Source organism: Polypterus senegalus, chromosome 2 (genome assembly GCF_016835505.1).
Source record: "Polypterus senegalus isolate Bchr_013 chromosome 2, ASM1683550v1, whole genome shotgun sequence".
Taxonomy (NCBI): domain Eukaryota; kingdom Metazoa; phylum Chordata; class Cladistia; order Polypteriformes; family Polypteridae; genus Polypterus; species Polypterus senegalus.
The window spans coordinates 277,467,150-277,491,060 of NC_053155.1; the positions used below are offsets into that span (position 1 = coordinate 277,467,150).

Sequence of the window (23,911 nt, forward strand, 5' to 3'; positions counted from 1 at the left end):
CCTGAGGATGTATATACATAGTTATGAATAGAATGTGTGAAGGTTACATGGTGACTAAATATTCAGTGCTACTGCCACATGCCACTTTAGTTCTAAGACTGAATCCTGGCCAATGAACTACCTGCGTGAAGTTAGAATGTTATTCCCACATCTGTGTGGCTTATTCTCTAGGTTTTCATGTTCCATCAATTAGATATGTGGGTGTTTGTTGATTAGCTACTCTAAATTGATCTGATGACTGTGATTTATGTTTTGTGTATGTTTGAGTGATAAAGGATATATCTTACACAATTTTGATATGCTTTGTCCCAGGATTTATGTTAATCTGAGGAGAGGACAGCAGCCATTTTTCCAAGAATGTTAAAAAGATAAACTGTTTTTATTTCCTTATATTTCTTGAATAAAAGGGCCATCTACTGTATTCTTTGAAACTTAAAAGTATGAAAGTAATAGAACTGTAAATTGTACAACTTTCCTTAAGATGAACAGAGGCAAATTAAAGAAGATACTAACAATCAGACATTGTTATGTTAATCTGAACTGTTTGTTAACCTAATCTGCATGTCTTTAGAGTGGAGATTCTGCAAACTCCAATCTGATAACAACCAAGCACAAGCTTCCAAAGCAGGACAATAGACCAATGAGGCAGCAATACTGCCCATTTCCTCATCATGCCATCTCCAGTCTTTTAAGCATTTTATACAATATGCACATTTAAGTGCATATTTAAAAACTATAAAGTGAATGTTCAATTAATATTCAATGTCCATTAAAAAAGCAAAACGTAGGACTATTTTAATCTATTCAGTATTAACCTGAGCTATACAAAAAAAGAAACCAACTGTGCATAACAAAAGAGAAACAAATGAAAAGAATGGCTGTAAAAACACTTCACTGAATATGTAATTTTTAAATTTACTACAATTAGGCATATTCCAGTAAGCACAACTAAAAAACAGTTCTGAAATGATTAGATATGTGGATAGTACTCTATATGAGATAATAATGTTCAATTGGTATGGATCCAATTCTCTCAACAAACAGTTCAACTGTTTACATCAAAGACAGTTATGGTGTATCGCAATTATATTAAAATTGTCTTTTAAAATATTCAACACCAAACTGTACATTTTTGGCCTTTGTATTTAGAATTACCAATTATTAATTTCAGTTATGCACATTCAGAAATGAACATTGCATTCTTAAAATTTCTTAAATCATTCATAACAAGTTTATGCTCCCTTCTCCTTACTTCTCTTTTAGAGCTTAATCTGAAGCTGCAACTTTTCTCAATCCACCAAGGTTGGTCTATAAATCATAGGAAGTAGTAAGTCTACTAAAAGTAGCAAAAAATGAATTATATCTAATAGTAATTATAAAAAAAATGTTTTTTTATTTAAAGAAGCATTAATATACTTTTTAAACAGTCATGTTTAGTTCCAATGCCTTTTTTCTATTTTTTGGATTTGGGTACTGTCACCCCACAATGACAGACATTAAGTGCACAAGTTGTATAATGAAGAAGTGTGTAGGCAACACATTAGTGAGATAGAAATGCATACTTCCAGTGACTAATATCTGCTGGTTTGCAAGTGATAGTGGAAGAATATAGTTTGATTTTTCCAGACAGTGCTGCATTTTATATCTTAACTGCAACTATGGAAACTACAATGCTTTTTCTCAATATTTTTCTATAAGACTTTTACTAGAGAAAACTACTTCTTGTGAAAAGAATTCTTGAAAAAGAATTACATTGATAATGACTATAGACTGCCCCTTACAGTTACTTTGACATTTCTATTAAGATAAAAGATATTAAAGCCTGGTCTACCTATCTGTGTCTAACAAAGATTTTGCCTAGCATATTCAGTAATTCCTGCCTTTGCAAAAACTAGACACTGTGTTAGACTGCTCTTTCTAAACAGATCTAGTTGCAAAAAGCTAGTCAAAGCATAAGTGATACATGTCCAAAAGGCACTGTGAAATATACATGAAGCTAACTTTCTACAGATCAGCAACTCACAGAAAAGAACTTGTGTATTTAGGCAACAAGTGTTTTCTCAGGGAGGGAATTCAGTACTAATGGCAATAATGTCACAAGCTGGAAGCCATCCATCAATGTAGATAGAATCAGGAGAGTGATTCTCTTGGTGAAGATTTTTTAACTTCATTTATTGTAGGTTACCTTACTTTTATTAGATTTTTTTAATGGAGTGATGGAAAAAGGTAACTTTTAATGTCTTTAACATTTTTTATTCTAACCATTTGCTCAGAATTTTACACTAGACTACTGTCAGACGGATATTGGCTTTGTAAGACATTATTTTTGTTAATACTGCATCCATCCATCAATCGTCCTAACTTTTCTTATTTAAAGCAGGGTGTTGGAGCAGCTGGAGACTATCCCAGGAATCACTGGATGCAAGGCAGGAGCAACACCTGAACAGGACAACAACCCATCACAGGATGAACATACAAATTAACACACTAAAGCGAAATTAGCATGGCCAAGTCACCTAACTTGTAGGTTTCTGGACTGTGGGAGGACATCTTAGCTTCTAGAGGAAACCCTGCAGATACAGGGAACATACAAACATGATTTCACACCATATTGTCAGTCTGATCTCAAGAAGAGAAAGTGTTTACATCAAATCCAGCCCGCTCAGTTCTTTAAACATGATGTGCTGTAGCGGCCATGTAAGCACTAAAGGCTCACAAAGTTCTGCCTACCCCAGTCCAGTTGTAGTCTTTTTATTACAAACACAATGCTATTTCCTTCTGTTAGCACCCTTGATCATAACTTAAAATGCAAACCTAATAATTAGCATGCATGGTTCGGCTGATCACCCATAAAGGTTTTAATACAAACTGTACCACGGATACTAGGTACAAACATTACATATAAAATGAGCCCTTCCATCTGACCATGAAGAAACAGATGACATAATGCATTATTTTTAATTTGCTTTTTACTTACCATTTGATGTATTTATGTCTTCACTGACCTTTATTTCTTGCAGTTTCTGGTACTATACTAAACAAACTGGCCTCTTACATTTATCACTTTGGTTGTATAGAGTATTTGCTCTACTTCAGACATACTAACATGACTTTTAAGAGAATTTGTGAAATGCTTATATCAGCCCAACTACATAACATAATGTACTTGTGTCTGCATTTCAGGGCTCAATGACAAAACAGCAATAATAAAAATAAGATTAACCATGTTTTCTACTGTAAAAGTTAAAATAATTTATTAAGCATAAAATCTGTTAAAAATTATGTAAAATGAGATTATTTTATACATATCAATTACTATGCATAAATATACAAACACAAATCTGCATAAACACACTATTGCATCTTCTCACAAATTACCACAGATCCACTATACATTTTTAGCAGATATAAAAAGTACACTGCATTCCATGTTGCCACCTAGTGTCAGAAATATGTAAGTAGTAATAGACTAGAAATGCACAAATTAATTTTGGACAAGCTCACTTGAGTTGTACGAAAATATTGAAAACAATACCCAATAAAAAAAAGAGTGGCTTAAAAACAAACAAAAAACAAAATTGTCTACCTTCTTCATCACTACTTTCAGGCTGTGGTTTCTTTATTCTTCTCCTTTTCTTTTTCTGAGATTCTGATTTCTCATTCTCACTGTCAGAATGTTCTAGTCGCTTTGTCTTGCTAATGACAAAAATGAAAAACAAATCTTATATATTACTATATGTAACTGCACACATGCATGCATGTGTATTGAGTTCATACATAAATGTTATCTACAGTATCTCTATACTGCATATCTACTGCCACCATTTTGTAAGACATGCAAAAGTGTGACATAGTACTGTGCATCACATAGTAATTTATTTAATGTTTATTCAGTATTGTAATAATTCCAGTTTTACTTTTTTTAAAGTTTCAAAAGCTAGGTCTTTAATATTATTTAAAAGAACACAATTTCACTACCTGGTTAGCCTACTGAAGACAATTTTAAGGGGTTGAGAGAAAGAAGTGAATAATGCCTAATTATGCCGATGGCTATGAAATCTTTACATTTGCAAGGCTCCCAGGTAATATGTGAATGTATGAACAATTCCCTTCGGGCTTAGTTCCTGGAAAGCTAGGAGAAATAAATGGGTGTAAACTAGGGAAATCCAATCATCTTGTTACAAACCTCACTTTTTTTGGATTAGTAAATGAGAAGCTATCAAGTCCTCAGAATTTTAAGCAACTAACATCGTGAAATAGCAATGGTTCGCTAAATGTTATGATACCAAAGAAAATCTTTGTGCAGTTTGCAGAGAAATAAAACCAAGAGTTATAAGTACTCCAATAATATACCTAATAAAATGTTACTTGAATATAAAGAACTGGCTTCTATACAATAAATTGTATACAAATGTATTAAATATGTGTAAGCAAAGTGCAGCACAGCTTCTAAAACTATGCAATATAAGACAATGGTTACAAATCAAGAGACGATAAAGAAGTACAATATCTTAGGCAGGTAGAAAATAGTAGTTTTATCTAATACTCGAAATCTAAAACATATAAAAAGATATAAACGATACATCCGATTTCTTGTTAAATACACAGAAAAAGGTTTCTTAAACTGCAATTCTTTCTTATATTTTGGAACCTCAGTGAATGTGGAAGATAAGTGACAGCAAGACCCACTGTGACCAAGGCATGCCATAGACTGGAATATGACCAGAAAGTTGGAATTGAGTTTTATGGAACCCTTTGTTTTCTAAATTTTAATACGTTGCTATACAGAAAACATAAAAACAATGTCTCAGAAAGCTAAAAGACATATAAAAACTATTGTGAACACAATGTTTGAATAAGTAAAATAAGCAAAAACAAAAAAAAAAATTTTCAAAAAAATTAAAGGAACACTTTGAAAACACATCAGATCTCAATGGGGGAAAAATATCATCCTGGATATCTATATTGATATTGACTGGGTAGTGTGTTAGGAATGAAAGGATGCAATATTGTTTGCTGGAAATTAAAATTATCAACCTACAGAGGGCTAAATTCAAAGATACCACGAAAATGAAAGTGAAAAAATAATGCAGCAGGCTAGTTCATTTTGCCGAAATTTCACTGCAGTAACTCCAAATCATACTCGGTAGTTTGTATGGCCCCCACGTGCTTGAATGCATGCCTGACAATGTCGGGGCATGCTCCTAATGAGACGACGGGTGGTGTCCTGGGAGATCTCCTCCCAGATCTGGACCAGGGAATCACTGAGCTCCTGGACAGTCTGAGGTGCAACCTGACGGCACTGGATGGACTGAAACATAATGTCCGAGAGGTGTTCTATTGGATTTTAGGTCAGGTGGGTGTGGGGGCCAGTCAATGGCATCAATTCTTTCATCCTCCAGGAACTCCCTGCATACTCATGCCACATGAGGCTGGCACTGTCATGCACCAGGAGGAACCCAGGACCCACTGCACCAGTATAGCATCTAACAATGGGTCCAAGGATTTCATCACAATACCTAATGGCAGTCAAGGGCCTGTTGTGTAACCTGTAGAGGTTTGTGCGTTCCTCCATGGATATGCCATGCAGACCATCACTGACCCACCACCAAACTGGTCATACTGAATGATGTTACAGGCAGCATAACATTCTCCATGGCTTCTCCAGACCCTTTCACGTCTGTCACATGTGCTCAGGGTGAATCATTTGCAACGAGTGCAGAATGCAGCTGCTAGAATCCTAACTGGGAAAAGAAAATCCGAACACATTTCTCCAGTTTTGATGTCACTACACTGGTTGCCTGTGTCATTCAGGATTGACTTTAAAATACTGCTTATGGTTTATAAAGCCTTAAATAATCTCACTCCATCTTATATATTGGAAGGCCCGACGCGTTATATTCCAAATCGTAACCTTAGATCTTCAAATGAGTGTCTCCTTATAATTCCAAAAGCTAAACTTAAAAGAAGTGGTGAGGCGGCCTTCTGCTGTTATGCACCCAAAATCTGGAATAGCCTGCCAATAGGAATTCGCCAGGCAAATACAGTAGAGCACTTTAAAACACTGCTGAAAACACATTACTTTAACATGGCCTTTTTATAACTTCACTTTAACTTAATACTGATACTCTGTATGTTCAATTCTTCATAATAATTATTCACAGTGGCTCCAAAATCCATGCTGACCCCTATTCTCTCTTCTGTTTCTTTTTCCGGTTTCTTTGTGGTGGCGGCCTGCGCCACCACCACCTACTCAAAGCATCATGATGCACCAACATTGATGGACTGAAAGCCAGAAGTCTACGTGACCATCATCATCAGGTCCTTCCATGAAAACCCTAAATACAAAGAGGACTGTTTGACTTATGTTAGGTAGATTGCCCAGAGGGGACTGGGCGGTCTCTTGGTCTGGAACCCTACAGATTTTATTTTTTCTCCAGCCTTTGGAGTTTTTTGTTTTTTCTGTCCACCCTGGCCATTGGACCTTACTCTTATTCTATGTTAATTAATGTTGACTTATGTTTATCTTTTATTGTGTCTTCTATTTTTCTATTCATTTTGTAAAGCACTTTGAGCTACATTTTTTTGTATGAATATGTGCTGTATAAATAAATGTTGATTGATTGATTGATTGATCTGTGAAAAGCACAGGGTGCCAGTGGTGGGCCTGACAATTGTTTATATATAATTTGTATGTGACAAATAAAATATTTTATTTGAAACAATTACAAGGTCATATACTAAAAGACAAAATTGGTGAACACGCATTAAAAATTTTAATACTACATACGTTTTATTTTCCTTAGGTTTTTTGGGTGGCACTTCAGAAGTCTTCGGTATTTCTTCTTTTATATCAGGTGCTGGCTTAACAACTGAACTAGAACTTTGCTTTTCCACTTCTTTTGATAATGAAGCTTGAGAGTTAGTCTCTTCTTTTATTAGCTTCCCTTCATCCTGGGCAGATGATTTAGATTTACCTGTCAATTTGATATGGGTTATATTTGGAAATTAATTTTCATTTAACACTAGAATTACCAGGAAAAAACTCGTAAATCCGTCCCACCTTAAATCGCTTCTTAAAACCGTTCTCACCTCTCCACCAGCGTCTTTTGTTAATCTAAATGTGCTGATAAAAGAAAAGCTGCAAGTAGCCGGCTATTCCATCCGCCCACCGACTTAGACGTGCACAAACTTCTCCCAGCTCATGCCTTGATTGATTTTCTGGGAGTGAAGTGGAGTTTTAGAGTGGAAATAATAGATCGTTGTTTGGAACACGCATTTCATGTCTGTTCCGTTTTTACAGTAATCTGTGTAAACACATTGTTAAAACAGAAACGTTTTTATATTCTACTAGTAGATGTCAAAATGTAGGCATAAACTATATAATGTATGAAGCCTGAAGTCCAAATATCAAAGAAATATTTTCACAGAAGGTACAAATCGAACACAACAATTGCGCTTTTATTCAAAAATATAACTGCAGAAACAAAAAGCCGCCTTAACATGCGACATTGACAGCCATTTATTATGACTGTCTCCGTGGTGCAATAGAATCAGCAGCCGACTGGAAATCAGAGGGTCCCAAGTTCGATCCTGACTGACTCCTTTTTGAGAAGTAAACTGCTCTTAGTCTTACTATTTTAGAATAAAAACATACGTTTGATTTCAGTCTGTAACAGCCGGTGTAATTTATGATGCTTGTAAAGGTTAGCTTTTTTTTTTTATTTTTTTAGTCAGTTTTATTATCTCAGCTGCGTTCACGAGCCCAAACACACCCCACCCCCACATCTGACACTGCAGTTTTCACATAGATGCGCTGTACAAGAGGTAAACTCTGCTCCCTTCTACATCGGAGCAAGAATGCACATACCATTGCTTACATACTAAAGTGTCAGCAGGCACTTTTCGTGGCATTACACACAGCTTTGAGCATGCCCTCTGCACACTACTTGTGACTTTGGGCTTTAGGAAGTAAGTAAATAAATAAAGGTAAATCGTGTCATAAAATGATTTCTTCAAAACGTTGAATGTTATTTATTTGGCACGGACATGCTCAAAAAATACATGTGTAATGCAACAAAAAGTGCATTGAAGAAATCATTTTATGACACGATTTACCTTTATTTATTTACTTACTTCCTAAAGCCCAAAGTCACAAGTAGTGTGCAGAGGGCATGCTCAAAACTGTGTGTAATGCCACGAAAAGTGCCTGCTGACACTTTAGTATGCAAGCAATGGTATGTGCATTCTTGCTCCGATGTAGAAGGGAGCAGAGTTTACCTCTTGTTACAGCGCATCTATGTGAAAACTGCAGTGTCAGATGCGGGGGTGGGGTGTGTTTGGGCTCGTGAATGCAGCTGAGATAATAAAACTGACAAAAAAAAAACCAAAGCTAACCTTTACAAGTATCATAAATTACACTGGCTGTTACAGACTGAAATCAAATGTATGTTTTTATTCTAAAATAGTAAGACTAAGAGCAGTTTACTTCTCAAAAAGGAGTGGGGCAGGATCGAACTCGGGACCTTCCGATTCCCAGTCGGCTGCTGATTCTATTGCACCACGGAGACAGTCATAATAAATGGCTGTCAATGTCGCATGTTAAGGCGGCTTTTTGTTTCTGCAGTTATATTTTTGAATTGAAGCACAATTGTTGTGTTAGATTTGAACCTTCTGTGAAAATATTTCTTTGATATTTGGACTTCAGGCTTCATACATTATATAGTTTATGCCTACATTTTGTCATCTACTAGTATAATATAAAAAACGTTTCTGTTTTAACAATGTGTTTACACAGATTACTGTAGAAACGGAACAGACATGAAATGCGTGTGTTCCAAACAACGATCTATTATTTCCACTCTAAAACTCCACTTCACTCCCGAAAAATCAATCAAAGCATGAGCTGGGACAGGGGTCCTCAATCCCAGTCCTGGAGAGCCGCAGTGGCTGCAGGTTTTTGTTTTGACCTGGTTGCTTAATTAGAAAGCAATTCTTGCCAATAAAGCACTAACAAGCTATGAAATTAAATTAACTTTGCTATGTCAGGTCATTCTCATATCCTAGATTTTCTTTCCCTTTCTATCATGCAAATGATTTGAAGGCTAAAATGGACGAGTAATTCTCAGTCCTTCACTTTTTTCTCTTCATTTTTCTTCCAAGTATTTAATTAAACCCAATAGTGCAGATAAATACACACAGGTGTAAATGTAAATAAGCTAAATGGAGAAATGCTGCTCTCTCTTGTCATTTGCATGTTATTGATAATAAGGAGCAATTAAAATAGCTGTTTAAGACAAAATTAAGCAATATGGGCTCAAAATCACTAAAGTGAAGCAGAAGTGTTACTTTAGCAATAAGTGCTTTCTATTAAGCAACTAGGTTGGAGCAAAAACCTGCAGCCACTGCGGCTCTCCAGGACCGTGATTGAGGACCCCTGAGCTGGGAGAAGTTTGTGTACGTTCTAAGTCAGTGGGGGGATGGAATAGCCGGTTGCTTACAGCCTGATTTTTATCAGCACATTTAGATGACAAAAGACGCTGGTGGACAGCTGTGAACGATTTTAAGAAGCGATTTAAGGTGGGACGGATTTACGAGTTTTTTCGTAGGCTCTGGTAATTCTAGTGTTAAATATATGCAGAGTTCAAAGAAATGTATATTTTACAAGGAAACTCCAAAAAAATGACATAATGCATTGAGTAACAAAGAAACTTACTTGTTGCTGCTTTTCCAAAAAAGTTATTAGGAACTTTAGTTTTATTTACTGGCTTATCAGCAACCGCTGTCTAAGAAAACAAATAAAATGTTAACCATTTTGTGTAATTACGGCATTTACAATCATCTTATAGACTTAAATGTGCAGGTAAATGAATGACTTAAATATACTAAAGACAAAAAAATCCATTTTAGTAATATTTATAATCAATTATAATATATAGTACTAATCTATTAAAAGAGTATCTATTTGGCTCCTAACTGGACAGATAATCCTAACCGAATTACATCAATGTTAGACTGAAAATTTGCCTGATTTGGCAAAGATATGATAGAAATTTATACAAGTTCAGATAACTTACAGTGGCTGAGTCTGCTTTTGACTCCGTTTTCACCTCTTTGCTGGTCTCTTTGGACTTTGATGTGGTTTTCGATGCAAACATTCCCATAATACCCTTTGCTTGTTGGGACACTGGCTTTGTAGAAGACATGTCTCCATTTATGGAAGGTTTGCTAGTCACTGCTTTCCCATCTGATACTGGAGTCGCCACATGAGCAAGACTCTGAAGGCGAGATATTTCTTCTGAAGTTCTAGGTGCAGCAATGGCACATCGTATTGCACTGTACCTAAAAAAGTAAAAGTAAACTAGTAAATAATTTAAATAAATACAATTTTAAATTGCAAGGGTTTGATATGTAACTAGCTCATATAAAATATAGTAAGATTCTTTAATGCTAACCTTACATTTAAGGTGCATGCTCCCAACCTTAAGTAATTTAAAATTCTTGTCTCCAAAAATTAAGCCATTAAAAATAGTTAGAAGACTTAAAGATCTATAATAACCTATTTACAGTACTTGCCCTATTTATAGGAAACACAGCAATACTACTGTAAGAGATTTACAATCATAAATAAATAAGTGCACCTCTACCTTTTTTTAATACACCGAACACTCCCACCCCCCCAAAAACACTACAACACTATCAAATGACTTACTGCTATAAGTTCAAAGGCTAAAGCCTGCTATGGAAACTGGAATAATTAGTATTGTTATGATCTTAGGAAATACAAAATACAGCACAAGGCCTTGGTTAATAATAAAATAATCATAAACATTAGTTTAAGACATCAAAGGTCTCTATTCTGTGTAAAATACCTGTGCAATGAATACAAAAACCTTAGATGCATTCATTATTGTTTGCTGCCCTACCTTTAAGCTTCCTCTAAAGAATTATCAAAAAAGAAGTTATCACAAAAAAAAAAAAAAACCTTGTAGTTAAAATGTTGTTTTTGCCAAATCTTTTAGCAAATAATGTATGTCAAATTCTGTGATAGTGATATTTATGCCTTTCCTTTTTGTTTTTTTTGGTTTGTTTGTTAAGTGCTTTTGCAGTCAGATTACTTTGTGAAGGGTTATGCCTACACCCTTACCTTTAAGAAATGTGCACAATTTGGTATAAGAATGTAAAGCTAAAAGGTGCATCAGGTTTTTAGATGAAATGAAATGATTAGTTATTTCTTTATACAGCAATATTTGCTTGTATTGCAAGCACATTTGGTAGTTATGGCCTCTGACCAACAATCTAGTATACAATGAATGATCTGAATAATGCTGATGTCACATTACATGACTTATAGTTGTGGGTATGTCACACTTGCTGATCTCATCGCAGGGTCATATTTACACAACTGAAATTCGCTAGCTAGCTGATGGAGTGCGGACCTTCCAGTGCAGTTGTGCTTGCCTCTTCTTTTGTGACATTCAATAACATGCTTCCTGATGGAGCCGGCGCTGAACAACGGGATTAACAGGTACAATAAGTTCAGCCACAGTCTCTACCCTTTTTTCTTTTCCTATTCCCTTGCGATATGTAAAACATGAGACAGCAGACAGATGTGCTTCTCTTCTGTTTGTGAAGTTCAAAACACCCACATTTGTTCCCTCCTCACTGCATTATATGAACTGTAATTCTGGATGAGCCTTCATTGGTTGTCAGTTCTCATACAAACAGAGCACGCCCCTGTGACTGTTAACACTGTTTGATTTTATCTTACTAGTTGGAGTACATTGTCACACTATGCAACTGGCTTCAGAGGAGCATGTTGCTTTGTGTCTACAACTTGCCAAGATTATGTAAATAAAGATTATGACTGAAAGTCACTAGGAAATTTATCTAATGTGACATTGCCTCGTGACAGCTTAGTTCTAAGAAATAACCACTGCCAACTCACTTCCTTAGCAATAATTTCTCACTGTCACCTACTTTGTATGCAACACAGCAGAGCAGAAAGCTTAAACATAAAAAATATCATAAGAAAATATACAGAAAACCATAATGTCATCTACATTTCAGACCACATGTCACTTACTTGAATTATGCATTGTAAGTGAAGGTGCCACACACATTGACCATACTAGATTTCAATACAAAAATTTAATATCATTAATCATCATCAGAGATTTGCTCTGGAGTGGAGTAGAATGAAGGTCAGTAGTTACAAGACAAAACACTTTTGTGTAAATGCAAGGAATAGAGCTGGCAAAGGTGGAGGAGTTTAAATACTTGGGATCAACAGTACAGAGTAATGGGGATTGTGGAAGAGAGGTGAAAAAGAGAGAGCAGGCAGGGTGGAATGGGTGGAGAAGAGTGTCAGGAGTGATTTGTGACAGACGGGTATCAGTAAGAGTGAAAGGGAAGGTCTACAGGACGGTAGTGAGACCAGCTATGTTATATGGGTTGGAGACGGTGGCACTGACCAGAAAGCAGGAGACAGAGCTAGAGGTAGCAGAGTTAAAGATGCTAAGATTTGCACTGGGTGTGACGAGGATGGATAGGATCAGAAAAAAGTACATTAGAGGGTCAGCTCAAGTTGGAAGGTTGGGAGACAAAGTCAGGGAGGTGAATTTGCGTTAGTTTGGACATGTGGAGAGGAGAGATGCTGAGTATATTGGGAGAAGGATGTTAAGGATAGAGCTGCCAGGTAAGAGGAAAAGAGGAAAGCCTAAGAGGAGGTTTATGGATGTGGTGAGAGAGGACATGCAGGTGATGGATGAAACAGAACAAGATGCAGAGGACAGAAAGATATGGAAAAAGATGATTCGCTGTGGCAACCCCTAACAGGAGAAGCCAAAAAAACAAGAAGGTGGTGTGTATTTCCACCACTCCTTGTACAACAATGCACTACATGATTCTTTTCCCTACAGTTTTTGTTGCACAAAAAGATATTTGCTAGACAAGGAAGACATTATCAATTTTTAGCCATGAACCTGTGTTCTAGCCATAGAAAACTTTCTGTAATTCCAGCTAAAAAGTTAGTTTGCCTGATGTGGCCCATCAGCGAAAAGTAGACTCAAGCCTTATTTGATAAGACAATCAATCAAAGACAAAGAAACACTCGGGGAAATCGCTCAAAAATAGAGATGAATACCCAAGTTCAAACAAATGCTATAACTCAAATATTGAGAACCTTGAGGGAGAGAACTTTGCTCCAACTTAAAAGGATGCGCTTATGTGCACTAAAGAAACCAATGACAAGACCTCTATTCTTCCCTTTAAAAACCTTTATAAGACCCTTTTTTGTCCAGTTAAGGGATGTAGGTAGCCAGAGGCTCTCTCAGCTGGATCGGGTGCATGTAGACATTTCCAAAACACTTATGTCAGGATTATTGTTTCTTTTACTGAGATTCAATGAATTCCATGAAGATGATCACTCATTATATTATATTTAAATAACAAGTAATTGTTTACCCTTCCCTGAACTGGCCTCCAGGCCATAATTGTATATTTGTTTATTTTTCTTTGTACAGAAGCTTGAAATTGCCAGAGATAACCACTGTGATGGATGGCCGGCCATTTATCCCGGCCAATACCCCCAAGCCGCCAGGTGGAGCCCTCCTTGCAGCGTGGAGGTCCCCAGAAGACCAGCAGGGCATCATGGACATTGGAGTTTTTATGCAAAGCCCTGCTGGATGCCGTGGGGGCCACAGGAGGGAGCTGCAGGGAGGACCGAGGGCTTCTTCGTGCCCTGTGACCCGGAGGTTCGTCACAGGATGAGCGACGGACTTCCGGGTTGAAGAAAAGGACTATTTACCCTGACCCGGAAGGAATAAGGACTTGTGGTCTGTTGGGCAGAAACACTTCTGGGTCAGGAGATATAAAAGGACTGTGGGAGCTCCAAGACGGCGAGCTGAGCTGGGTGGAAGGGTGGCAACGCGTCTGGGAGCTGGAGGATTGTATTATTGTGGTTTATTGGAATTTATATGAGTATTGTGGTGGAGAGTGTGCTTTGTGCACTGTGGCGACAAAATAAAGTCAATATTTGGACTTTTACCTGGTGTCTGGAGTCGTGGACAGGGGTTCAAGGGAGCGAGAGCGCCCCCTATCGTTCACACCACCTTCAACAACATATTAGGGTCTTTTACTTCTAAATTCTGCTTGTGTCAGTTTTGACTTTGTTTTTTCCTTTAATATCACTAAATCTCAAGATAAACGTCAATTGAGGAAAAAACAATATATATTTACTGCATTATGCATTCAGCAATATAGCAACAAGAAGATTCAGCCTGTCACAAGCTTAGAAATTACTGCAATCTAATAAAATAAAAAGGGAAACTTTTAATTACTAACAGAATAAATAAGAACTAAGTATAATTTAAATATTCTTTTTTTTGTTGTTATGAATGGTGCTCTGTCAGGTAAATTTATATTTCCATAGTGTTGTGCACTGTTTAAAAGTGCTTTTTCATAAAATAAATGACATACCACGTGCATGCATTTGCTAACTTACACTTCCTCTCAGTTATCTGTGCCAGTTTCTTTACTATTTCATTAATGGTTGACTTAAACACTTTCTGCCCAAAATAAACAAAAATCTAACTTTGGACACAGAATTGCTTTGTGTAATATTTGGACTCCCTTATTCCAAACAGTAACTTTTTCCTTGAATACATTTTTAAGGATTATTACTTCTAATGAGGAGAGGGCACATGGAAAGGACAAAACACCTTATCTAGTATATATGAAAACAAAAATGGTAAGGGGCTGGTAAGTGTAAGTTGAATGCCATCTTCACTTCACTGTTGAGTTGGTCTGCAAGCATGTGTCTACTGGTAAGAATAATTAAAATTATAGTTTATAGATGAATGAAATACCCAAGACAATATACAGTATTCTGGATGCTATTAACATTGTGCCATAAAAATATGTACAGTGATTTTTGGAATAAATGTCTCTGTTTGCAACCACAATGCTTTTAACTGTTTGTTCACCCAACATGATGGAAGATCATGCTTGACTTTCACACGTACACTATCACAATGCAATGCAGAAAAGCAACTAACTCACTTAAAATGAAACTGTGTCCATTCACATTGGTAACTGTGAAAATGAACAAAAGTACCAGAGTTTGGAGGGTGGGAAAAAAAAAAAAAAAAGCAAACCAAAGGGATTTTCTTTTCTGTAAAACAAACTTAAAAAAAATGGTAGATTTATGAGCCATGTGTTCCACATACACATTCATGTAAATAAATTATGACAAAAGTCACACACTAATCTACTCTGTACAGAGAGGAAATTAATGATATTACCAATTAATCACTGTTCGAAGAAACTAAACAGTTTATTCCAGTGCAAACTGAAATGAATGATATAATCAAGAAGATTATTGTCATAAAATGTGATCAAAACTTACATTTATTAAGAAAATATAAGACAGAGGACTCATTTAATTGTGGCTTAAAAATATCCCTTTCTTCTCCACAGATGTTGGCAATAAAGAAATTTTTTGCTAAAGTTGCTTCAGTAAGAAAAAATGCTGATGCTTTTTAAAAAAGAAAGCTTAGGTCAACATGTGTTGCATCATTTGTATGGACCCATCTTTTCCTTAAAGTTATCAGCATATAATACAGTAGCACACAATTTGTGCTATACTGTTTCATTGTCTCATACCAGGTAACTGTAACTTATGTAGAGTGCATAATGGACACCTCCAAGCTGAGAGGACTTAGGCAGCAAGCGTGGCCAGAGCAGTACCTCCCCCGAGAGGCTAGATGGCAGCCCCCCTGGGTTGCAGCAGTGCATGGACTCCCACAGGGCTTCATGGGAGTTTGATTCAGCCCTGTTGGGATCCGCGGGTGCCGCCAGGTGGTGCTACAGCAGGATCTGATGAGCCCTTTTAGGTAGTTTTTCTGCCACACCTGGAAGTGCTGCGAAAAACTAGGCCATCAATGACCTGAAGCATTTCTGGGTAAAGTATAAAAGGAGCCAGCAGCCACTACTCAAGGAGCCACAGACAAGAAGAGGAAGACAAAGCTTGATCAGAGGAATGGAGGAGAAAGAAAGAAAGGAATACTTGTGTATAGTGCTTGTGCTGGGAACCGTGCTGTACTTGTGGGAAACTGGGGAAGGTGTTTGACACGAGGTAAAAAAAGAAAAAAAAAACCTCCTTGTGTGCCTTGAACTTGTGTCCTACGCTTGTCTATGTTGGGTTGAGGCGGTGGTGCCAGCCTGGTGGTCCACACCCGCCTCTGAATGGAATGAGTGTGGGTGGGTATATGATTGTATCTTGTGATGGACTTAGGCTCCAGTCCAGGGTTATGTTCCTTTATGCAATGGTCTGGGACTAGCTACTATCAACCCTAATTTGGGAAAGTAGGTTAGAAAAACGTCCAACCTTATTTCAGTATGATTGAATTACTGGTAAATTCTTATTTTATTAAAATTACCTAAGCATCAATTAAAGATGTTTGCAACTTTTTCATTTTTAGTTATTTTTAAATTTGTTGGTTTTCAAGATATGTTTAATGTGTTTGTAGTGGCATTAAACATTTAATGTTCTTAACAAAATAGGAATCTCTGCTATTTTTAAAAGATTTGATGAACACACAAAAAGTTAAAGAATGCATAGAAGAAATGTGTAAAAATATATTTGCTGTAGTTAGTAGAGGAATATTATAGAACATAAAATGGTTTCTTTTTGCAAAAATGTCTAATTTGCATATTTTGATGAAAGAAAAGGATTTTTAGATTTACACTAAGACTGAGAATGGGGCTTCCATCCAAGCCTTTAACCCATCTTAAGCCTCCTACCATCATTTTAAACAGTAGGCTAAACAGCTGGCTTGAGCAATATGCAGTTTAATAAACAACCAGCATTAGGGCCTTTTTTCGAACTGGACTAAAATACAGCCTATTAGGTGGACCAGGGTCAGTATTTTTGGTGGGTACCTAATTTCAAGTTAAGCTTCTGTATCTGTCAAAATAAACCAATCCTATGTATTAAACAGACCACATTTTGCAAAAACTCCATCAAGATAGATGTAAAAAGCTCCCCAGAGATATTAATAAAGCAATCATGGATAAGAACAGAGATTAAACACCTTAAAATATACTTATATTTTGGACTACATGCAAAGAAATGTATGCATTGTACAACTATAAAACTGTAAAGCTTAATAATGTCTTTACAATCTTAATGTCTTTACAATCAATTTAAACAGTTAAAATCTGAAAAGAGGTACATATATCTGTAAAAACTGAAACTCTGGCTTTATTTAAAAAGCAACATGAATACTTACTTGCTGCAGTTATCAAGGTTCTCTTTAATTATATCATAATCTGTGCTGAAGAGAGGGCTGCTATCTTTAAGTGCTGCCTTTTGAATGCTATAAACATGGATGCTTGCAGTTACAATCAATTTGGATTTTATATCTGTCAAAAGATATAAAAAGAGAAATGTAGTAATTGTTAATACAAATTATTGCATATACTTCCGGTATTAAAAACAATTTAACATTTTCCTTTCCTTATTAAAATATTCAATTAATTTATTTATTTATCAGAGTAAGTGTATTGTCGATGGCTCATTACAGTGACAATTTATAGGGGGGAAAAAATAATTATATTTAAATAGCATTTTTGCCATTAACCAATATATTACAGTGCAATGTAAAAGTTTGGGCACCTCCTGAGGTTGCATGATAATTTGCTCTGTCTTCATAAGAGAAGATCACAACGATGTGTCATTTTTTACTAGAGAAATGTAGACAAGGGGATGATTATCAGACCAAAATACTCAGTGTAGCATTATTGAGTATGAAATAAAATGTAAAAAATGGGATGTGCAAAAGTTTGGGCACCCTTTTAATTACATTAATTTGAAGATATGTAGTCATTTAATCCTGACAGGATGCAGCACAAAACTGCCGTGATTAGCTCATTAGACCTTAAACTACAAAGACAGATGCAACCAATCATGAAAAAGGTTACTTAACATGGGTAATTGTTAGCTGTGCTTGTCCTTGGTTCAATCTTAGACAGTGGCAACAAGGGAACCTCTAAAGAACTCTCTACTGACCTAAAAACTAACATAATTCATTGTTATGAATTAGGAGAAGGATAAAAGAAATCATCACAAAGGGTTGGACTGTCTGTATCCACAGTCAGAAATGTAGTTAGGAAATGGACAGCCACAGGAACAGTCCTTGTGAAGGAAGGACGTGCTAGACCAAGAAAAATATCTGAAGGCTGGTTAGAATAGTCACAGAAAAACCACAGACCACTTCCAGAGAGCTACAAGAACATCTGGCTGCTGATGGTGTCATTGTACATCGTTCCACAGTCCAGCGCTCTTTGCACCGGGAACAGCTCGGTGGAAAAGGTTTTCCGCAAAAAGCCTTATCCGAGTACTCACCACAAGAAGAGTAGCATGAGGTGTGCAAAAGCGCATCTGTACAAGCCAGAAATATTTTGGAAAAAAATACGGTGGACATATGAGACTAAGGTAGAGTTATCTGGTCACAACCAGAGGCGTGATGCATGACGAAAAGAAAAAAAAAAAAAACAAGCATTCCAGGGCTGTGTGGCTAGCACAGGTACTGGAATCACAAGATACAATCATATACCCACCCACACTCAATCCATTCAGAGACAGGTGTGGACCACCAGGCTGGCACCACCGCCTCAACCCAACATAGACAAGCTTAGGACACAAGTTCAAGGCACAAATGGAGGTTTTTATTTTCTTTTTTTACCTCGTGTCAAACACCTTCCCCAGTTTCCCACAAGTACAGCACGGTTCCCAGCACAAGCACTATACACAAGTATTCCTTTCTTTCTCCTCCATTCCTCTGATAAAGCTTTGTCTTCCTCTTCCTGTCTGTGGCTCCTTGAGTAGTGGCTGCTGGCTCCTTTTATACTTTACCCACTCCTCCCAGTATCAGGAGATTCTTGACAAGAATGTTCAAGACTCATCACAAAGTTGAAGTTACGCTGGGTTTGGATGTTTAATCATGACAATGATCCAAACTGTTCAAAATCTATCAAGGAATTCATGCAGAGGCACAAGTACAGTGTTCTTGAATGGCCATCCCAGTCCCCAGACCTGAACATCATTGAAAATGTATGAATTGATTTGAAGCAGGCTGTCCATGCTCAGAAGCCATCAAACTTGACTGAACTGGAGGCATTTTGTATGGAAGAAAATACCACCAGCCAGAATTCAGGAACTTGTCAGTGGCTATAGGAGGCGTCTACAGGCTGTTATTTCAGCAAAAGGAGGCTCTGCTAAATATTGATGGGATTATTCCTTTGGGGCACCTAAATCTATGCACCTGCCTATTTTTGTTTAAGTGCACATTAAATGGGTTCTGTTGGTCCAATAAAAAATATTTCACTACTGAAATGTTGCTGTTTCCGAGGTATAAAATATGTTACAATGAAGTTGCTGCCTCAAAAGCTTAGCAAGTTCTAAATTGATATAGTGATTTTTATCAGGGGTGCCCAAAAAAAAAAAAACCATATCCTCCAAACTGTATAGAAGACATTAACACACAAAATACTATGCTACTTCGAGTATTTAAATAAGTATCAGAACAAAGCAAAAACACAACAAAAACTGGAAAACAAATAATGAAAGATGTGTGGTTTTATATGAATTCAAAAAGCCAGACTGACGGCTATTGGAAAAACATATCGTCATAAAAATAAGTCAATACACAGACAGGCATAACTATTAAGCAAGGGCATAAAGTTAATTAAAAATACACAAGAGAAATTGAGTCACTAGGAAATTGAATGAATACATACCAAAATCAAGTATAAGCAAAGAGGATTTGATTGCTTCAGTATTATTTAAAATATTTAATTTATATGTATGTGTCTTGCTTAAATTAATATATATATTATATTAGATATTACTTTAAGCTGAACTTTTTTTTTTATTTAAAAAAACGAGGTTTGGACATGGACATGTAAAATAGTACTGAAACAGTGTTACTGTTAAAAAATGAAAACAAGTACCTTCAAGTTGATCTTCTCGAACAACAGTCACTTTGTGACACTGCAAAAAATACAAAATTATCAGATTCAACCCAAGGCCATTTGGCATTACTTGTACTTTAATAACTGCTATAGTTCAAACATGGCAGAAGTGAGCATCAGACAATTGAAGTGTTTCTGGAGATTTAAAAAAAAAAACATTAACTTTGTTAAATAAGTAACATGACTCTAATTAATAAAGAACTTCCTTCCTTTGCCCCCAAATAACACTTGATTTTTTTTTTTAAATGTTCTCTATCCCAAAAACCAAACTCTGTCTAATTGGACAGAATGACATTGTACTGCTTGAGTTTAGAAACTAAAATGAAATTCGACATTCACTGAAGAAAAAAAAAGCTTTAACATTTCTTCTAGCATTTAGTTTCTAACCAGGATTAAATACAACACAGATTTTGCAGCATTTACAAAAAAAAAGCAATACATATTTATTTATTTACCAGCTTGTTACTATTTTTGGACTTAATTTCCTATAATGCTTCTTTGCTATACAATCTGCGATGATATAGGCGTAATGGAGCAGGATAATGCCTTGTCTGACGAAGGTTTCAGTGTTGTACGTTCTTTTGTTTTTTTGTTATAGTTTGTTGATTTGTTTGAGGTTTATGTGGACAGGTTTATAGGTGATGACTCTAGGAGTGATACCTGGTGTTTGTACTTCAAACTGAGGAAAGGTGCAGCAGCATGATCGAGATGCATGTTCATTATTTTATTCCTTTATTATTTTCAGCATCTCATGTTCACTTTTCTATACCTTGAACAGAAGTTTGGTGTGCTATGCTTGCACACTTAGTACCCTAGCAGAAAATTCAATAGAAAGACCCTAACTGAGGTTACTCTTTCTTTTAAAAGATAAAAAGTTAGGGATTTTTATACATAGTAGTTATTTAAGATTTTACTCAGATGTTTCAATTACATTCGCCTCTCTTTTACACCGTAGGTCTATTCTTATACAGCTTTTTTTTTTTTTTTTAAACATTATACATTTGAAAGGTTTATTGTTAGGATTTTTTCCCCTCTCGGTTTTTTTTAATAATTTGAATCCACTAAGTGGGAAGCACGGTGGCGCAGTGGTAGCACTGCTGCCTCGCAGTTAGGAGACCCGGGTTCGCTTCCCGGGTCCTCCCTGCGTGGAGTTTGCATGTTCTCCCTGTGTCTGCGTGGGTTTCCTCCGGGTACTCCGGTTTCCTCCCACAGTCCAAAGACGTGCAGGTTAGGTGGATTGGCGACTCTAAATTGGTCCTAGCGTGTGCTTGGTGTGTGGGTGTGTTTGTGTGTGTCCTGCGGTGGGTTAGCACCCTGCCCAGGATTAGTTCCTGCCTTGTGCCCTGTGTTGGCTGGGATTGGCTCCAGCAGACCCCCGTGACCCTGTGTTCGGATTCAGCGGGTTGGATAATGGATGGATGGATGGATGGATTGATCCACTTACTGTATCTTACTTAACAATTACCATCTAAAGAAAATTTTCACATAATTTGTACATGAGATTTGATTGCTCTATGGTCTTTTTTTAAAACTACAAAACTTATTTTGAAATGTGTTTTTCAAAAGCATTTAGAACCTACATTGACACAAACTTATAATGCTATACTAAAATTATTTTAAGTTAAAGGATTTGGTATGTTCATGATACAGGGTTTATTTTTTATGTTGAAAGTTTTATTGAGTTCAACAAATTACAAATTGTGAAAAAAATACTCCTGTTTTTTTGTGAGGAGGGATGAATATAAAAATAATGAAAAATAAGAAAGGAACCACACAACCAGTGTACTTATTAGAGTCATACGTATCACTGGGTCAAAAAAAAATGGCTGAACAGAAACAAACTGGTTATGTTAGGATTTTAAAACACAAGCTTAGAAAATGTGAAAGACAATACATAGAACAGACCATTTGTCTATGCTTTTACATAAAAATTTTTCCCTAATAGTGAAAATATAATTTTATTTAGTAATGCAGTCTTCACACACTTCACAACTTAAAAACATATGAACACATACTTATTAGCTTTGCAAACATGCTTATGTTCAACTGATCCTTCCTGTCATATCAGATGGACTTAGAAGTCCAATTTTGTGCCACCTTCTATCCAGACCTCCATAGTTAACAGACTGCTCAGAAGGGAAAACCGACTGAAAAAAACAACTATTTTATATTAGGGAAATGTTTAATGAGGTTATTCTAGACCTCTACATCAGTTGAAAGTATTTAATCATGTTGTTTAGACACTCATTTGCATTTCCCACATCCCTCCTCTGGCTACACTGGTACAGGGTTATGAACAAAGTAAGTAACTGGCCACTGACCAGACCACTTAGCCATAATATACATACAGTACCTACTATTGACTATATCTCTCTATTATAAAAGAAAATCTTGAGACCAGACTACTGCCAAGAGATTTTATTCAAGTCCCGTGAGACAAGACTATTGCCAAGAAATTTTTTCAAGTCCCGCCCTCCTCTCAACCATTTCCGGTTAATGGCCCATGCCCACTGTCCTCTCACCTCTTATTCATGTGAATGCTTTTGTCAGACACAGTTCCTATGCTCTCAGGTCTTATAAATTTTTACATATTCCTCACTTTAAGTTCCCAATAAAAGAAGACTTATTATGTCCAAATCTTATTGAAGAATTTCATCCCAAAGGGTTATCAACAGAAGAAATGAGTACACGGGCAATCCTAGCACAGAGAAACGATGAAGTCAAACGAATTAACGCAAAAAATATATATCGGTTACATGGCAAATTGGTTAAATGCGTATCAATAGACTATGCTGAAACAGTTGCTGCTGATGGTGCTTGAAGATGAAAACATCAACTTACAATATCCCTTAGAATATCTACAACCATTAACACTATGCAATAGGACAAGATTAGCTGCATTCAAAATTGGTTGAACAATTCTGACATGTAAAATTTTAACAGGCGACAAGAAAGGTAATGTAGTACATCTTCTGTGGATAACATTAGTCACCAAACGAGATCTTGATATGCCATTCGTATTAAAACGTTTACAGTTTCCCGTTAGAATAGCTTTTACTAAGACAATTAACAAATCACAGGGACAAACAACTTTATCTATTAGAGAGAAGGAAACGATATTCTTTCACAGGCAGTTATACATTGCTTTGTCAGGATGCAAGTCCAAACACAGAATTAAAATTCAATGTGATGTTGATGAAACGTTAATTCCAAATATTATTTTTACTTTTTACATTTTTAAAAGTGTAAGTTTAAAAAGTATTTCCGTGTCAATTTCAAAGCCAAACAGAACGTAAATGTATAACGGAATGAATACCTCTAACGCAACATGAATCATAATTTTCTTTCAATTTACTACATTGTACTATTTTTTACAATGTTTAATTACTCGCTGCAATGTAAAATAGTTAGTTATATTGTGCATATTTAACAATTCCCACGAAAATAAAAATCTGTTTAAATTGTACATCCATTTCCCCATACGCGAGTGGCAGAGCCGCAAAGAGGCTAGCATAGCATCCGCTCGGGGGTTGGCGAGTGAAGCGAGCAGGGGGCAGAGCCCCCTACTGTATAAAGGTCTATATATATTCACAATTGAAAACAAAAAACCATATCTGCATGACTCCTGACATATTGGTATTTTAAAATTGACAAAACACAATGCTTGTTAGAAACACAACCCAATATTCCTTACAGCAGATATTTGAATCAATGCATAAAAATGTTTGTGTGCCAACTTAACATTCAAATAGGACATGGTTTGAATTGCTTTATTTATGATTAATAAATCAGGCTCTGCCCCCTGCTTATGATCTATATTTATCTTTTTAAAATAATGAGTTGTTCTGTAAACAATTCAGACTTTAAAAGAAACCAG

The 23,911-nt window shown here is 36.3% G+C and overlaps 1 protein-coding gene across 1 annotated transcript in view; it reads right to left on the minus strand.

Moving 5' to 3' along the window:
• pold3 (polymerase (DNA-directed), delta 3, accessory subunit) overlaps positions 1 to 23,911 on the minus strand; it is a 37,071-nt gene that overhangs the window by 7,390 nt on the left and 5,770 nt on the right. Inside the window, exons 4-9 of the mRNA XM_039745634.1 lie at positions 20,014 to 20,053; positions 17,292 to 17,424; positions 10,077 to 10,341; positions 9,716 to 9,785; positions 6,791 to 6,977; positions 3,587 to 3,696 (exon numbers count right to left, since the gene is read on the minus strand). Of these exons, the coding sequence (XP_039601568.1) occupies positions 3,587 to 3,696; positions 6,791 to 6,977; positions 9,716 to 9,785; positions 10,077 to 10,341; positions 17,292 to 17,424; positions 20,014 to 20,053 (805 nt within the window). The remainder of the gene's footprint in view (positions 1 to 3,586; positions 3,697 to 6,790; positions 6,978 to 9,715; positions 9,786 to 10,076; positions 10,342 to 17,291; positions 17,425 to 20,013; positions 20,054 to 23,911) is intronic.